Here is a 16,898-nt window from a genome sequence, read left to right on the forward strand (position 1 = left end):
ACCAAGATTTAAAGGAAAAGTCCGCTCAGCAAGGAATGATCAAACGATCATTATCTATACCTAAAACTAATACTTTTGCGATCACCGAGTCTGGGAGCGGCCATTTTTGCCCAAATATAGTAACACCTCCCTCCTGACATCTTCCGGCAGTGACGTCACGGTGCGGTAAGCCAAGCGCCATTCTTCCCGCTTTACAAGCAAAATCAATGGGAGCTACTAGACTTTGAGATTTCCAGAGGACTTCACCACTGAAATTCACCAGAGCTATAGTTAAACTGGCAACGCCCACGTGCATGGCAGTTGGATGTTGGAATACATCGGGTAAAAGTGGGAAAAAAAATTTGTTATTTCACCTTTCTGATTCATGATCCTCCACGGACGGGTTCGTTGTTGGATTCTGGCCAGAGAAAAAACAAGTAATATGTAGCCAACATTTGGAAGAAGAATGTTTTCAGATGACTTGGATAATAGCGCTTTGTGACAAACACCAGAAACAGCACTGGGACTTGATCAACAGCCGATACCGCACTGTGACGTCACAAACCAGTAGGTGGCAGTAGTGTTCTTTGACAAACATGGATGCCTCCAGTAAAGCACATTCAAATGAAAATTACTCAATTAAAAACACTTCATTTATTGAACAGTATAATAATTTCATATTTAAATTATTTTCAGAAGTTTGAATTCTGAATGTGAGCGGACTTTTCCTTTAAGGAGTCTGTGCCTCTTTGGTAGAGAGTGGCTTTAGATTCATCAGCTAATCTTTATCCTGTAATTGCAGCTGTTTGAATCCTGATTTAATTCATTCTGTTTATATTCCTGCAACCTGACCCTCTACAATTTGTAGAAAAATGCAGAAAACTCAAACAAAAGAGGCTCGGGTCTGTTGTTTCAGTCCTACAGAACAGCTTCACCTCGTACTGCTAGCGTTTAACCAGCTGTTTCCATTAGCAACAGAAAGTGAAGTTAATCAAAGGGACTGCTGCTTCACAATCACTCAAACTGAACACTTTACTCTGTGAAGGGAGCAGAAGATGAGCGTTTTGGCTGCAGACTTCTGACAGCAAGAAGCAACTGTGACACGCGCATTAGGAAACTCACACTCAACAATACGAGTGTTTTACAAAAGGATGTCTGTTTTCTGATGGGTTGGCTTTGACTACTACAGAGGGACAAAAAAAAAGGTCTGCTGCAGTGGATTCTGGGTATTTTGGGCAATATTTACAGCAATCGGAATGATTACACACCACTTCGGATCAGTGCTATCTTCAGCTACCTTTCCTCTGCTACCATCATCCAACCCAGTGTTGTTTCCCGTTAATACTCCCACTCGTCTGTCTTCATGTCCAGGTAGTTGAGAATGTTCTGGGCAAACTTCACCGCTTGCTTTCTTGCCATCTTTGTCGACTCATCGCCCTGCGGATCCACGGCGTCCAGCGCCAGCAGCTGTTTGGTCAGCAGTTCCTCCAGGATCATGTAGCTCTTGTCGACCCGCTTGCCGTCAAAACCCAGGACTTGGGCCTGTAGGTCAGACAGGCTCCCCAGGACCATCCAAACAGCCCGATGCGACGGGTGCTCATCAGGGCCCGGCTGACGACACACCAAGGCCTCGCGTAGGTCCAGGAAGGTGATGACGGCTTGGACCTCTACCACAGCGCGACGGCGGGCCTCTCTGATGCACGGGTTTTTAGCCGTGTCCACCTGGTCCAGGTGTGTCAGAAGGCTCTGCAGCTCAGCTTTGGGCCTAAAGCTGAGGTCACCCATCACACAGTGTCGCAGAACGCCTTCTCGCAAGTGGGAGACATGAGCTCGCACAGCCTCGATTTCACGGATGGAGTTGTTCTGGGCCAAGTCGTATCTAGAAAAATAAGCACAGGGTTACTGTCCTGAGCCATCGCTCATATCACATAAAGGTTAATCAAACAATATATAAACTGTACGAACAAATTGGAACTTTTTCTCATTTTGTTTCCAACAGAAATGTGATCGATCAGTGTAATATTGACGTCCGTACGTTGCATTCAATGGTGTTACGTGATTTAGCGGGTCAACCAGGCTCTGTGTGGAAGCGGCACAAGCTACTTCATGGATATCGAGGCTACCAGTCCTGACCTTAAGAGTCACAGATACCACTTTATGTTTAACAAACATTTTTTACCGACTATTTTTACATTTTCAATTCTAATAAATGTGTTTTAAGTGTGATAAGAAAATAACTGGAATGGAATATATAATGTCTTAGCAGCTGTAAACTGGTGGGTTGTTCTGTTTTTTAACAGGCTTATAGATATGGAGATACATTTCATAAGATTAGTTATACATTTATAAATATCCAGTCATAAATAAATGTGGACATCATTTTAGCTTATTGGGACTAAAGTTAACAATTATTTTGCCATTTATTATACTTTCAATTCAGTTTTTGATTAATCGATTAGCGTGGGAGTAGGCAGTAGTGGGTAGAACTGCCCTTGAAGCAGGAAGGTTTCGCGTTCGTTTCCTGGCTCAGGGTCTTTCTGCATGTTCTCCCTGTGTATACATGGGTTCTCTCCAGGTACTCCGGCTTCCTCCTACAGTCCAAAAACATCACTTCTAGGTTAAATGGCTTCTCTAAATTGTCCTTAGGTGTGAGTTTGTGCCTGAATGGTTGTTTGTCCTGTATGTCTCGGTGTTGCCCTGCGATGGACTGGCAACCTGTCCAGGGTGGACCCCGCCTCTCACCCATAGACAGCTGGAGATAGCAAGCAACCCAGCATGACGGAAAATGGATGGATGGATTAATCGATTAATAATTGGATGGCAAAAGCTTCCTTAAAGACAATTTTATAGAGAATTTAAACAGGTGAAGCTAAAACTACTCCACTTGAGGAGTTCTGGGTAAGCATAGCGATATAAAAAAAAAAAGGTTTTCCATTTTAAGTGTCAAAAAAAAAAAAAAAAAAAAAAAAAGATCTCTAGAAGTATCTGAGTATTTTCTGGGGGCATTTAAACCAGAATTTTAATAATCTTTCATCTACATGAGAAATACTGCCCTCTATGAAAGTTTAACCCCTTCTACCCATTTGACACAAATTCAGGTCAAACCAGAATACAGACTAGAGGATGACTGTGTACCAGCAGCGCTGTCAGTGCATATTGAACAAAGGCATTGATGGATTTTTATATTCTTAATACTAAAATTCTCATTTAGAACCCGACCAACAGCAAAAACAGAACCACCATCATTAGATGGTAATAGATTCAGACAGTGAGGGAGTTCCATCTTAACAGCGATAATTAGAAAGTGAGATGTACCTGCGAGTGTCATCTCCCTCTCCCTCCAGGTCCAGGTGTTTTAGGAGCCCGTTTATTTCCTCCACGACCTGTTTCCTGTAATTTCGGATTGCTGCATTCCCAGAGACGTCCAGGGCGTCCAGCTCCACCTGCAGTTCTGTGAGGATGCGAGACAGGTGCGCACAGCTGTCCCTCCCACTCAGCCCCATCAGCAGTGCTAGAAGCTGGCTGCGAGCCATGCTCACCTTCACCATGACCTGGTTGATACGGTTTACAGCTTCGTGGGTGTCCCCTGACAGCGGTAGAGAGAGCGTCTGCTGCGGCGTGCGGCCTTCAAGCACTTCCTGCACGGCACACAGCCGTGTGAGCGCACGGTATCGCGCTTTCCGGAGCGGCACCCTGCCCTCAGTCTTGATCTGAGTGAGCCTCAGAATCAGCTCCTGAAGGGCGTCCACCAGCTCGTCATTTATCTCCGCCACCGCGCCTGCTCGCTGTGGCGCCACCACCCGCTCATCCACCAGCTGCCGCGCTGCATTGCTCAGCTCTTCGATGGCCAGGCGAGACGGATGGGAGGCGTTCTCCTCCAGATATCGCAGGAGGCCCTCCACCTCTTGTGCTGCTCTCTTGCGTGCTCCTTGGAGCTCAAGTTTTCCCTCTGTGTCCACCTGGTCCACCTGCAACAGCAGCTGAGTCAGCTCGCGCTCCATTCGCTTGTAGTCCCGGTCGTTCTGCAGGCCGCTGAAGGTGCAGACCTGCGGCCCCAAAGTTGCGACCTCTTTCTGGACCTCATACAGCCTCATCATTGCAGGGTGTTGCATGTGGTAGGGCTGCTGCTGCTCCATTGGATGCTGCTGCTGGTCCTGTGGACCACCATGGTCCATCCTTTTTCCGCCATCAAAAGGCTTCCCAAAGAGGCTGAAAGAAAAGCACAATGAAAGTAGATTTAGTAGCAATTAGCCTGAAAAGACAGATTTGTTGGATCTTTCCCTTCATATTAAAAAGGTTACTTGCTGAATTGGATCAGCAACTTGAAGAACAAACAAATATCTTAACATCAACAAGTTGTTTCATTAATGGGCTCATTGAATCCTTAATTGGTCCCAATCTGTGACAGGGTGGAACCCACTGATCTCTATTTATTCAACGGATTGCTGATCGTCTGTTGGTAGTACAGGGTTGAAGTGAAGCCTCCGGCCATATTGGTACTCCCTAGTTAGACCGGTCGCAATGTAAACAATATACGCGCTGCGACATCGAAAAACAATGATGTTCTCATTTTCAGGGGGACTTAAGACTTTCAAAATAAAGATAAATTAATCACTTTGACAAACACTTGCTGTTTCAAAGCATAGGTATGTTACTTTAACTTATAATAAAAAATAGGCACATCTCACTGCATATTCATTATGAAGTCAATGAATTGTATAAGTCATGTAATATAAATTATATAAAAGTAAATGCAAAAAGATGAAGTGAGAAATAAAAACTAAAATGCACTTAAATCTAATGCTAAATACAACCCTTTAATTGGGCTATTTGCCTTCTTAAGAAATTTCAAGAATGAGGAAATCCCACAAAACAATCTATAGAGCAATAAAATGATAAAAAAAAAGAATAATTTAGAAAATGGCTAAATCTGAGTAAACAGCAAAGTTGCGGTGAAATACTTGTTTTTTTTTTATTTTCAAATTTTCATCTGTGGATTCCATTTTTCGTCAAAATTTTAATTTAGAAAATGTGTTCTTTGCTTGCAACTATAATGGAACAAAATTCACTCTATCAATGTTTTTGATAGAGTGAATTTAGGAGAGGGGTGTTGAAAATTGTGTTTTATTTTGATCAAAAAGAATATTGTAATTCTAAATATTAATATTGTCAATATCATTTTTTCGATAAGATATAAAATTGTATTTCTATTGTAGTCCACAGACCTGGCAGGGTGGGCTAAAAACAAAGCCATTGATCAAAAATAATTCATTCAGGATGAAATGTGCCACAATGTGAGGCAGAGAAGTCCAGCCTGCATGAAGAAAGCCTCCTTTACTGCAGGTTTAAGGTTTTTATCTGCTGTTTCACTCAACCTAAATAAATAGATAATTAGCAGACTTTCTGGAGGAATTGCTGGACATGCTGTGGTGCTAATCATGCTGGACCTGATGTGTTGGAACAGAGAGAAAAACGAGGTTCTAATAGGCAGGGGGGATTTACCATTAGGCAGTACTGGGCAGTTGCCTAGGACCCCAAGTTCCTGGGGGCCCCATAAAAATCCTTTTACATGTTATTGATAAAAAAAAAACCTAAAATAAAAAGGCCATCGGAACGCTTATAATATTAAGTGTGTCTCAGCCCCCCTTCAGTGTCCAACAAATTGGATCAGTCCGTTTGCTGCACATGTTCAGAAAGGTCCAAACAAGCAGCAAACCATTTGAAACGGTGCAAAGAGCAGTGTTGCAAACTTAGCTCTTTTGTCGCTATATTTAGCGACTTTTTAGACCCCTCTAGTACTTTTATTTTTTAAAAAAAAAGCCCCTAGCACTAAATCTAATGACTTTTTTCAGCTACCGGAGACTTTCTCAACAACATCTAAAAGCAGCGAACTCTGCTCTCCAGAGCAAGTAGATTGGTAACCCGCCTCCTGCTGTCTTGCCTGCTGTCATGATTCATGCAACTGCTATTTCATACAAATGAAAAATGGAGAACCGATAAGCAGATCGTGGCTTGTTTACATTGAAAAGGAGGACTGTGTTATTTACTTTTGCTGTCGCCTTTTTGGAAACGCACGAAGGAGCAACCAGCTAAGTTTAGTGCTTAGAAAAAATCTTTCATTCCTTTTGGGATAGCATGAAAATCAGCTGAGTACAAAACATAGAAAGTAAAACAACAAGAAAAGGTAAAAGAAGAGAGACAAAATGTGGAACAAATAATGTATGTCTATTCTACAGTATTAAAATTTCTCTATCTATATAATTGGTCTGTTTTATGTGTTCTCAATTCAGAGGGCCCCCTCTCTGTCTTTGACTAGGGCCCCAACTTTCTTAAATCCGCTCCTGCTAACAGTAGGCTGTCATCATCAGCCCATATCCTTAAGAGCAGGGTTACTGATCTGTACACAGAACCACTGTTTTATCCACAGCGTGACGCATCTTATATTAAATAATATTTGGAATTAACATTTGATTATGTAAGAGGGGATGGGCATTAACAGAACAGTAGATGAAAAATGAGAGATCAGAGCTTCCAAATCCCAATATTCCCCACAAAGATAGAGGCACACGTTGTTTCTATGTAGCATGAAGGGCCACAGGTCACATGTAATCCTCCAAGCCTCCACCTTGCGCCATCAGGTCCTGCTACAGGGAAATTGCGCATTATGTCACAGCGGAATCCCCCCCGATCTGTCGGCTTGTTGCTAAGGGATCAGAAACACGCTCACACCCCTCCAAGCATCTCCAGATGCTGTCAGCCCCACACACAGACACACACCATCGGTATCTCTCACCTTTTCAACACGCCGAGCACATTCGCGCACATTTTCACGGAGCTCTGTTTCCATCAGCCGGATCGGCCGGCAAATAAAGGGCATCCAGCAACTAAAGCAGGGATTTCCGTTATGCTCCCGGTGAGCTTCAACACCGACTCTCCTCTCGTTGACTGACTAACTGACTGCGGTCAGACTGGTTCCGCCCCTCCCTCGACACGGGCCTCTTCTTCTTCTTTGGTGTCTGACGGATGATCGCATCCACCCATTTACTGCCTCGGGCACTCCGGTGCCTTTAATTTGAATAAAACCATATACAACTACACTGCTAAAATAAATATAAAGGGAACGGTTAAAAACACAGTATAACCAATTAAATTAAATCTAGTGCTGCGTTAATGAAGAATATTGAAGCGTTTTTTATTGAAGCTGCGTTGATAGTCTAACAGTATACTGACACCTGCTGGACATTTAAAGACACTACAGGCAGTTTACTGGACAAACTAAACTGAATTGATTTGATGACCTACTACAATGATATAATATAAGTTATTGTAGATTATATTCTATTATTTCATATCTATGTTTAAATTGAAAATATTTTTGATATTTTTAGATGCAGCCAATAAATAATGCAAACAAACAAAAAATTTAGGGGAAAATGTGAATGTGGACGCTTGTGGATTAGGATTTTAAATCATATTTTAAAAAATAAGTACAGTAAAAACACTAAAAGTCAATTGAAATTAACTTTAATTCAGATAAGCTGAGTGATAATCGAGAGGAAAAGTATGACACAATGAGAAAATTAAAATAAAACACAACAGCTGAAACGTTCCTATTCCTTTTAGGGTGCTCCAAAATTGTTGATAATTTTAATGATAAACCGAAAAAAAAAGGTGAGACATTTTTTTTTTAGCAGATGCATCATGTTGGCAGATATGTTTTTAAACACAGTTTAGTGAGTCAGTCAGTTGGAAACAGCTCCTGTATCGGTCACATGACTTTCTTGAAATGACAGGACAGCACCAATACAGTGTTTTGCTCTATGGGCTTGACGAATGCACCGACGCATCGGTGTTGCTGGACCTTCTTGCACACCAAGAGACGTGGAGGAGGCTGTAGGAGGGCAACAACCCAGCAGCAGGACCGCTACCTCCACCTTTGTGCAAGGAGGAACAGGAGGAGCACTGCCAGAGCCCTGCACACAAATGTGCATGTGTCTGCACAAAGGGGGTTAGAAACCGGCTTTATGAAGATGGTAAGAGGGCCCAATGTCCACAGATAGGGCTTTATTAACAGCCCAGCACTGCACACAACACTTGGCTGGTTTGGCAAATTTGCCACTGGCGCCCTGTGCTCTTCACAGATGAAAGCAGGTTCACACTGAGCGCATGTGACAGACTTGACCGAGTCTGGAGACACGATGGAGAGTGATCTGCTGCCTAAAACATCCTTCAGCACGACCGTTTGGCAGTGGGTTGGTGTGGCATTTCTTTGGAGACCTGCACAGCCTCCATGTGCTGACCCAAGGTAGCATGGCTGCCATTAGGTAACGAGATGAGGTCCTCACACCCTTTGTGAGACCATATGCTGGTGCAGTTGGCCCTGGGTTCCTCTAAATGCAGGACAAAGCTATATGGCTGGAGTGTGTCAAAAATTCCCCCAGAGCCTAATCCGATTGGACACATCTGAGACCTCAGGTCTCAATCCATCTACCAACGTAACGTTGCACCACAGACTGTCCAGGAGTTGGTGGATACTTCAGTCCAGGTCTGGGAGGAGAACCCTCCAGAGACCATCCAGCCCCTCATCAGTGGCATGCCCAGGCATTATAGGGAGGTCATACAGGTACATGGAGGCCACACACAACACTGAGCCTCATTTTGACCTGTTCTAAGCATGTAGTCTGTTTTTCCTCTCTAACTTAGAGTATTACTCTAAGTTAGAGAGGAGTAACTCCAAATCAAGGACTCCATTGCTAAATAAAATTGATTTCCGTTGATGGGTTTTGTTGGTACATTCAACTTTGAACAGCAAAAAATTTAAATGAAAGTATTTCATTTATTCTGATCTACTGCTGTGACTCCATTCTGGAAAGAAATATCAGCAGAGCTGCTGCCATCAACACCTTTGTTTATCGATGTTGGAGATCGGCCTGTTTTCCAGTGTAGTCCTGTTTCTCTGCCTGTGACTGGCTGAATGTGCTCTCTTCATCCTCTGACATGGGAGCTGGCTCAGAGCTTGTCTGCCTGGCTGTGTGTTTCCTAAAAGGGGCCCGCCTTTTACAGCTGCTTTTTGTATCTCTGCTTCTGTCTCCCTGAACCCCAGTCAGCCTCAGCAGAGCCTGGTTCTGCTGGAGATTTCTTCCTGTTAAAAGGGAACTTTTCCTCTCCACTGTCGCTACAAGCATGCTTACTGTGAGGGATTGCATCAGAGTCAATGACTCAATGCAATCAACTGGTTTTCCTTACATAGAAAACTTTGAATCAATGTGACTGGATGATCTGTAAAGTGCCTTGAGATGACATGTGTCGTGAATTGGAGCTATAGAAATAAACTGAAACAGAATCTAGGATGTTTTGAGCATTGAATTATACAGCTACCATCTCTTCTCCACACACCAGATATGCTCAGCAGTATCTAGTTAGATCATCTATTGCATATTTTTACACTCAACGTTTCTTAAGCTGAATGAACTGATGTGCTCCAGTACTATAACAGGATCCTTCCCGTCATGCTCAACAGATATTAAATCACAGCTAATCTTTCTGAACCGCCTCTTTTGCAATAAAAAATAAATCACACCATTCTACACCCAACATGACATTTTTATGACGGACTGCAATCCGATTTACTAAAAGCCCAATCGCTGAAACTAAATAAATCTGGAGTTTTCTCTCTTACTCTGCCATTTAAGGTTACATATTTTTTTAATTAAATGTAGATTGTGCACTTTAAGGAGGATTTCAAATAAATGAACAAAAGGAGCAGCCTCCATGCTGATTTAAAGCCATTGTGTGTGAAGGGGGATCACCTGACTCTGCCCCACCTGCTGGAACAGAGGCGGTGTATTACACTTCAGTTATCAACCTGAACCAAAACACCACCAGCTTCATCTTACCTGCATAGCCAGCGTACAGCCATCTGACCTGTTGCGGAAATCCTCTCCCCTCCGCTGATTAAAGCATAACATTAGCTTACCTAGCTACCTTCTAGCATTTACCTTCCAGCTCAGCTGTTTGAGCTAACGCGGAGTTAGGCTTTTCCATACAGATAGAATTTAACTAAGTTGCTTAAATGTTAAAAAAAAGAAATGTTTATTGAAATATATTTATGAAACACGAATACATTTTTCCTTACACTGAAGAAAGGACAATGAAGTACCGAGTTTCTGTTAAGCGGTTTTACGATTTTTTAAAACCATGCGTTAGTTTTTGTTGGCCAACATTAATTTTTAAGGGCTCGCTGTTTTTTTTTTTAATAAAAAACTTTATTAGAACAAGTAACAACAAGCAGCTGGGTTAAATAAGGCAAAATCACAGCTTTTCGACCTAACGTCGAAAAAAGAGCAATTCTCTTTTATTTTACCTACGCTTTACTTAATAAAGCATGCAAGAACAAATGTGTGTAAATATATGTGGATGTAAGAAATGTATATCTAGATTAAATAGAAAGAAAAAACAATATAAAAATAAAAACACATATTCATATTCATAACAATTTATATAGGTCTCTACATATCTCAACATATTTTAAAGATTGTATGGGAGTCAATTAAAAAAAAAAAAAAAAAGCTTTAAAGACTGGGGTTATTTTTTTTTAACCAAACATAACAGAGTTATTATTGGTTCTATTTAATAATACCCCAAATGATAGGACATCTCTAGAAATGTTTGTAAAATAGTATTTTTTGTTTTATCCATCTTTCCAAAAAGATAGAGATTTTCTTGAATTCAAAGAGAATTTAATTTAATTCTTTCTATGTTGATTTGTGTAAATTAGACTTGATTGATATTGAATCCGTTGATTATGGATTTTATATATATATATATATATATATATATATATATATATATATATATATATATATATATATATATGTATTCATATTTTTAGGATTTGCAAATATATTTTTTCTATTCCTACAAGATTGACAAACCTTACAGTTTAATTTAATATTAATACAGCTAGGCCTCCATGAAGCTAAAAATTATGTTTACACAAAAGCTTGTCTCAGGTATGTTTGTAACAGTCTTTTATTTCATGGAATAACTTCTTTAATGCAGTTTAAAAGCAACAGTTTTGTTCAGAGAAAATTGAAGCTTATTGAAATTATACATGACAGTGGCTTTTACCTTTATATTACTACACCATTAAATAAAGTAGAACAGTTATTAAAAAGTAATAGGATATCACTGGAGCTGCAACTAATGATTATGTTAATTGATTCATCTGTCGATTATTTTTTTGATTAATAATCTGATAGCAAAAGATTAATCAAATTAAATGTATCAGCCCAAGATTTCTACAAATTTTTTTCTTTTCTTAGTTTTTACAAGTTTATTAAAACTACACCGTGTTTTTTCCCTTCCCTTTACCTACTGAATACTTATTTTTATTACCTTAATTTAGCTTTGTGGACATTTTTACTTGCTTAGGTTTGAAAGATTTTTCTTTTAGTCTTTTTCTTTGGAATTAACTTATTGCAGTATTTGTTACGTTTTTTTTTTATGACATTTTGTTATTTTTTTCAGAAGTTGTTTTTTTGTTTGCCAGATCAAATATATTTCTGATCTTTCATTTTTACAGAACTGGAAATGATAGCATGAAAAAGAGAGGCACTTTTAGCGTAACAATATAAATACATTGATGAATAAATGCTATAAACTTAAAAAAGCATCATAATAACTCAGTTTGCTTTATTTGTCTAAAGCAAGGGGTCTGCAACCTGTTGCTCAAAGTGGGTTTTTGGACACTTGAAAATGGCTCTTCATTCCTTTGGCTGAAAATGATGAAGGGCTGCAAATCTTTGGAAAAAATATATATTCTAATACACTGTCTAGTTGCATTGGATTTCCAAAAATAAATCAGCTCTAAATGTAACTGAAATATAGATTTTTAAATAGTTTTTCCTCAAAATGCTTTAATGGGATTTCAGCAACCAATTTAAAAACCTTTTATTCTCTTTTCACCCCCCCCCCCCCCACCCACCCCCCGTCATTTTAAAACTTTTGAAATGGAACAGTTTTTATTAAAAAACAATCTTTGGTAGATATCTCCCCAAAAAAAAAAAAATAAAAAAAAGTAACAATGTAGTTCATTGCTGGGCAGGATGTAAAAGATGATCTTTGGATTGTAAAAGTTGCAGATCCTTGGTGTAAAGTGTCAGCTCTCTAAAAGTGTGGGTAGAGTTCTTTCATTTTGCCTTTTTTAGGGGGAATTTGCACATGTTGATAGCTACTACTTCAAATACTACCTCACACTTTCACAGGGTATCCTAATAAAACAGTTTGTGGTCATGTTTACAGTTGGATTTTTCTGACTTTTCTTTGAAACTGGGATTTTATAAAATATAATATAACCAACAAATGGATTGTTAAATTACTTTCTTCAAGCAACAAACGGTTAATAACAATATTGATAGTTTATTTAAACTTATTGAAGGCCGCTCTGTCCTGTTTTGCGACACTTTACGGCATGAGAATCGTTTTAGGGTAACACCGATCGATAGGCGTCGCTTGTGGGTAGATACGTTTAACTCAGCTGTGTTGAGATAGAAGGGCATCAGCTCATTTAAAACACTGGTGTTTGTTGTAGCAAAAATGCAACAATGTTTTTAATTCTTTATCGCAAACACTGAGAAGTGGGGAGTTTATTGAAATGGCGGCGACATGGCGGAGCTTCAGTTGGTTTCCACACCGCATGCTAGCAGCGAACTGTCGGCTCTTTAGCTCCGAGCAGAAAAACATCACAAAGGTCTGCTTTTATTTGATGATTTAAAAGATGTTTACGTAAATCATTTAAACGGTGTGGTCGTCATTAAAGTCTCAGCCTACACAATTCCATGTAAATATGAAATTAAAGTCAATTTTATATTTACTTTTAGTTTTTGTTATTGTTTTTACTGTACTTATTATTTTAAAAACATGATTTAAAATCTTAGTCCACAATCATCCTCATTCACATTTTCCCCTGATAATAACCAGAAGACCCCTGTCATTTTCAGAAATAATAAACTGGGGCGGAGACAGCACTGTGGCTAGATTTGAGCATGGCTGGTTCTAGACCGGGGCCAACAGGGGCCAATGCCCCTGCAGATCATGTCCTGGCCCCTGTACTGAAGACATAATACTCAGATAAATTCTAATTATGATATGTGCTGGAACAGACATAGTTACTGAGTTCTTTTGGATCTATTTAGTTTTTTTCTTTACAAATTCTATTTTACTAATTATTTAAAAACAATAAGGTGATAGCTTCAGTGGAAGTTTTTACAGCTGAAATTATCAGTTTTTCTTGAGTTCTAATTCAAATTTTAGATTTTGTAGAATAATTTAGACTTAAATGACGTCAAAAATATGTAAAATTCCTCAATTCTGACTGTATATTGACCTAATAAGACATATAATTTTAATTAAACCTAACTAAATAAGAATTCTACTTCATACAGCTATTTTAATGTATTTGAATCCCTTGCCCTGTTTTTTATTTCATGCTTTTCTGGGCCCCCATGATAACACGTTGGCCCCCTCCTGGCCCCCTGGCAAATTTGGTCTAGAACCGCCACTGGTTTTGAGGAAGCTAGCTGAGGTCCTTAAGTGTTTGATGCAAGACTTCTTGTTATAAAGGGTGTGATCTCTTCTGCCATCATCTGCTGGGATAACAGCATCAGAGCAAAGTACCGAAAGAAGCTAATCAAACTAATAAAGTTTGCTCTTTACTGGGAGCTGTTCTCAAACCTCTGGAGAGAATATTTACAAAGTAAAATGTCTTCATAAAAAGGAGAAAAACAACCAGAAGCTTCTGCTTACAACTGTTACTATCAACAAGTCATTGAACAAACCTTTAAACATAAGTTACAACATTCAATTTCTCTTTTGGACCTATTTTGCTGTGGGTTTGGTAGATAAAAAAAACAAAAACAAACAAACGTCAAAACTGTCATGAAAAACTGCAATGGTTAAACAACAGATAAATATACAAAAACAATTAAATACATGAATGTTTTTTTTTTATAACGTTTGCTTTGAATCGATAAAGCTCATTTTATGGGAATTATTATCCATCTATGGTATTTTATGCTTCTTTTCATTGTACCCCTTTTTTAAAATCTATAGGCTCCTTCTATTACAAATTAAGTCATTTGGTTAAAGAGAAGCTCTGTTTAGCATTGAAATGTACCTTTTCTCTGGTATCTGACTCCTGGCTCTTGTTTTTCTTCTCGCTCTTCTCATGGTGACGTCTGCAGAGTAATGATAAGCTGTGTTTATTTATCTGCTCAGTTAAGCGCTTGTCCCGGCGTTTCAAGTGCAGGGCGACCGCTGCAGCGCCTTGCAATATTATTCACACTCCTTGGATATTTTCACATTTTTTCCAAGTTAAAACCCAAACATTTATATATTTTGCAGGAATTTTATGTGCAAGTAGTTTTTAAAATAAAGAAAAATTATACGTTTCTTTTGAAATATGGTAAAATATTTCAAATTTAGTAGGTATTATTATCCCCAGTCATTCTCTTATATACAGTATGTTTTTCTTTATTTAAATTTGTTATTAGCACATGCATGTTTTCTCTTTAGCTCTACTTCTTAGTTATATTCTACTTGGTGTTGATCGAACACAAATCTCCACAGAACTCACTGAAGTCTTTGTGATGTTGATTTGAAATGTTCCAGGTGTCTGAATTCTTGTTGCAAGGTCCCGGATGTCAGCAAACCAGGCTCGATTAGAGGAATATAGATGTCTCCAGGGAGATCTGCATGGGGTAGAATACAATTAGAAATGTTTCCGGCTATTTGAATCGCTTCATTGGAGTTGTACTAGACTGCATGTTTTAATTTACTCTAATCATGGTGTCACAGAAACAGTTGGAAGAGCCAAAGAAGTGTATGTGCTCTCATTGGTTGTTTTAAACTTTTAATAGTTCTGTCTTTTTATGTTTCTATTGTCTAATTACCATGTATTCATTGTTCATTATTCTACTTTTTGATGTATGCATTAGGTATCTCCATTAAGGCCAGAGCCCAGCCCTGCACATGACTGGATCGGTCCACCAAACCCTCTGTCAAATTTGCGGCCCATTGTTTACCGCGTCATTGAGAATGAATCTGATGTGGAAAAGCAGCTGAGAAAGCTGAGGCAGGAGACTGAAGACTGGAATAACGATTTCTGGACAAAGCAGAACGTCAGCTTCAGCAAGGTTGGATTTAATATTCTCCTATAATTGATGGTTTATATGGGGGGCATTTAAGAATAGAAAGATACTGTTTTGTTGATAATTTACATTATTTACAGAAGAAATGTCAATTTGACCTAGCCTAACATAGTCCTACTCAATTCTAGCCAGAATATGAGTCTGATACTGCTCCATAGAGCTGTGATTATGGGGCGTGTTTCGAACGGACCAGGAAAAAAAATGCCTCTGCACTCAATTGGACAGACCTACAACCAATAAGAGCAACGGAGTGCGTGACGTATGTTAAGCCAGGCATAGTTGTTGTCAACAAAAATCAAAGCGGGCTGTTGCACGCCTAGAATAAGAAGATGAGCCCTGATCGCGTTTCTCTTTTCCTCTTTTAAAATTAATTTGCTGTCGATATCTTCTAGAACAGACTTAATAGCAGAATCCACTCACCTCAACTCTCCGGCGGCAGCCATTGTTGTTGTCGCCCAAGCGCGCATTGGTCACGTGGTTGATTACGTTACTGTTGATCATCTGTCCATCATCGTATAAAGCCCGCCCTGACAATTTGATTGGATCGCCAGAGAGTGGGTGATCATACTCGCGCTACTATAGAGCAGAGCCAGACCGAACTTCCCGACCTCAAACCTTGTGGGCGGGACTAAGTTCGGAATGGCACCCAAGCTAAATTTGACCATCACGAACTCTGAAGTCCATTCTGTGTAGAGTTGTGTTTTAATCAGCAGAAGGCAGCTAAGGACAAATGAGTAGAATGATATAAAATGTTTAATACAATTTGTCAATCATTTTAGAAAGTAGAATTAATATTTTTTACACAGAATAAAATATTTTAAGTCTTTATGTTTTGTTATTTTGGTTGTAAACACTTTGGATTGTCCAAAAGTTAATTATTTTAAACTCATAGAATTCCACTGTAATCGGCTAATTAACTCAAAACTCCAGCGTTGGTTTTGTCTCTCTCTAAATTGTCTATCAGTCCTAGTCAGTGGGAAACACAATGATTTAGATGACTTTTGACTTAAAAGATGTGAAGAGAACAGATATTGGTACCTTCAAATATGAGGGTAAGACACAAAGGTTCACTGGAGGTTCAGAGTCACCTATCAAAGCAAAAGGAAGGTAAGAATCTGGCAATCTGACAGAAACAACCTCAAGATGATTTCCAAGCATCCATTCAAGTGTTTTGGAAAGCTTCAAAAAGATTTAACTCAAGTTGGATTTGGTGTATCAAGAGCTGTGGCAAACAGACAAATCTTACACAAAGGCTGCATGCATCTTTCCTTGGTTAAGAAGCAAAGTGACTAGATTGAGCTTAATGGTCCTAAGGCATCTTTTAGATCAGGGGTTTTCAAAGTATGAAAGGGTGGCAAATACACCCTTTTTTCATTTTTCTAATGCTAAGAACAACCCCAAACTCACTTTTCAACTGTTTTCTCAAACAAGCGTTACATCTGAAATTCTGAGTTTAATGTTTGAGATACCAACAGTGTTTTTACATCTTAACAACAACATTTTGATCAGATCTTCATTGAGAGCTGTGGAAATTCAGTCCCTACTGACAGCCAAAAGTGCGCAAGTGACACGTCACTCATCCTCTGTTTTAAGTCCAGGTCACAGCTCAGCTCAGCCAGAGCCTCTTCCTCTCCTGCTGAAAGTCCATCTTTGAGTGTCGCAGGGAAGGAAAATGGGTTTCTCACCCACTGGTTTGCCATTGTCTCCTCT

The 16,898-nt window shown here is 39.4% G+C and overlaps 2 protein-coding genes across 3 annotated transcripts in view; one reads left to right on the forward strand and one right to left on the reverse strand.

Moving 5' to 3' along the window:
• Positions 1-622: 622 nt before the first annotated feature.
• Positions 623-10,013, reverse strand: bag5 (BCL2 associated athanogene 5). Of its 2 annotated transcripts, none has more exons than XM_015387766.1 (3): positions 9,876-10,013; positions 3,295-4,188; positions 623-1,858 (listed from the first exon to the last, which is right to left on the reverse strand). In XM_015387766.1, the coding sequence occupies exons 1-3, from the start codon at positions 9,896-9,898 to the stop codon at positions 1,318-1,320; spliced, it is 1,458 nt and encodes a 485-aa protein (XP_015243252.1). In that variant the 5' UTR covers positions 9,899-10,013; the 3' UTR covers positions 623-1,317. The 2 variants fall into 2 exon arrangements, with proteins under 2 accessions (XP_015243252.1, XP_015243251.1); XM_015387765.1 differs by lacking the exon at positions 9,876-10,013 and adding an exon at positions 6,773-6,944.
• A 2,467-nt stretch (positions 10,014-12,480) lies between these two features.
• Positions 12,481-16,898, forward strand: part of apopt1 (apoptogenic 1, mitochondrial) — a 5,689-nt gene continuing 1,271 nt past the window's right edge. Inside the window, exons 1-2 of the mRNA XM_015387773.1 lie at positions 12,481-12,730; positions 14,976-15,173. Coding sequence (XP_015243259.1) covers positions 12,635-12,730; positions 14,976-15,173 — 294 coding nt within the window. The 5' untranslated portion in view covers positions 12,481-12,634. The remainder of the gene's footprint in view (positions 12,731-14,975; positions 15,174-16,898) is intronic.

This window comes from Cyprinodon variegatus, unplaced genomic scaffold (genome assembly GCF_000732505.1).
Source record: "Cyprinodon variegatus isolate N-32 unplaced genomic scaffold, C_variegatus-1.0 Scaffold403, whole genome shotgun sequence".
Lineage (NCBI taxonomy): Eukaryota > Metazoa > Chordata > Actinopteri > Cyprinodontiformes > Cyprinodontidae > Cyprinodon > Cyprinodon variegatus.

What these genes read in the sequence shown, in the direction of transcription:
- bag5 (XM_015387765.1), bottom strand. Translation starts at nt 6,804, where the DNA reads ATGTGCGCGAATGTGCTCGGCGTGTTGAAAAG. An exon ending in GTGCTCGGCGTGTTGAAAAG is followed by an intron (nt 4,189 to 6,772) that starts GTGAGAGATACC and finishes CTTTTCTTTCAG; the next exon opens with CCTCTTTGGGAAGCCTTTTG. An exon ending in GAGGGAGATGACACTCGCAG is followed by an intron (nt 1,859 to 3,294) that starts GTACATCTCACT and finishes TTATTTTTCTAG; the next exon opens with ATACGACTTGGCCCAGAACA.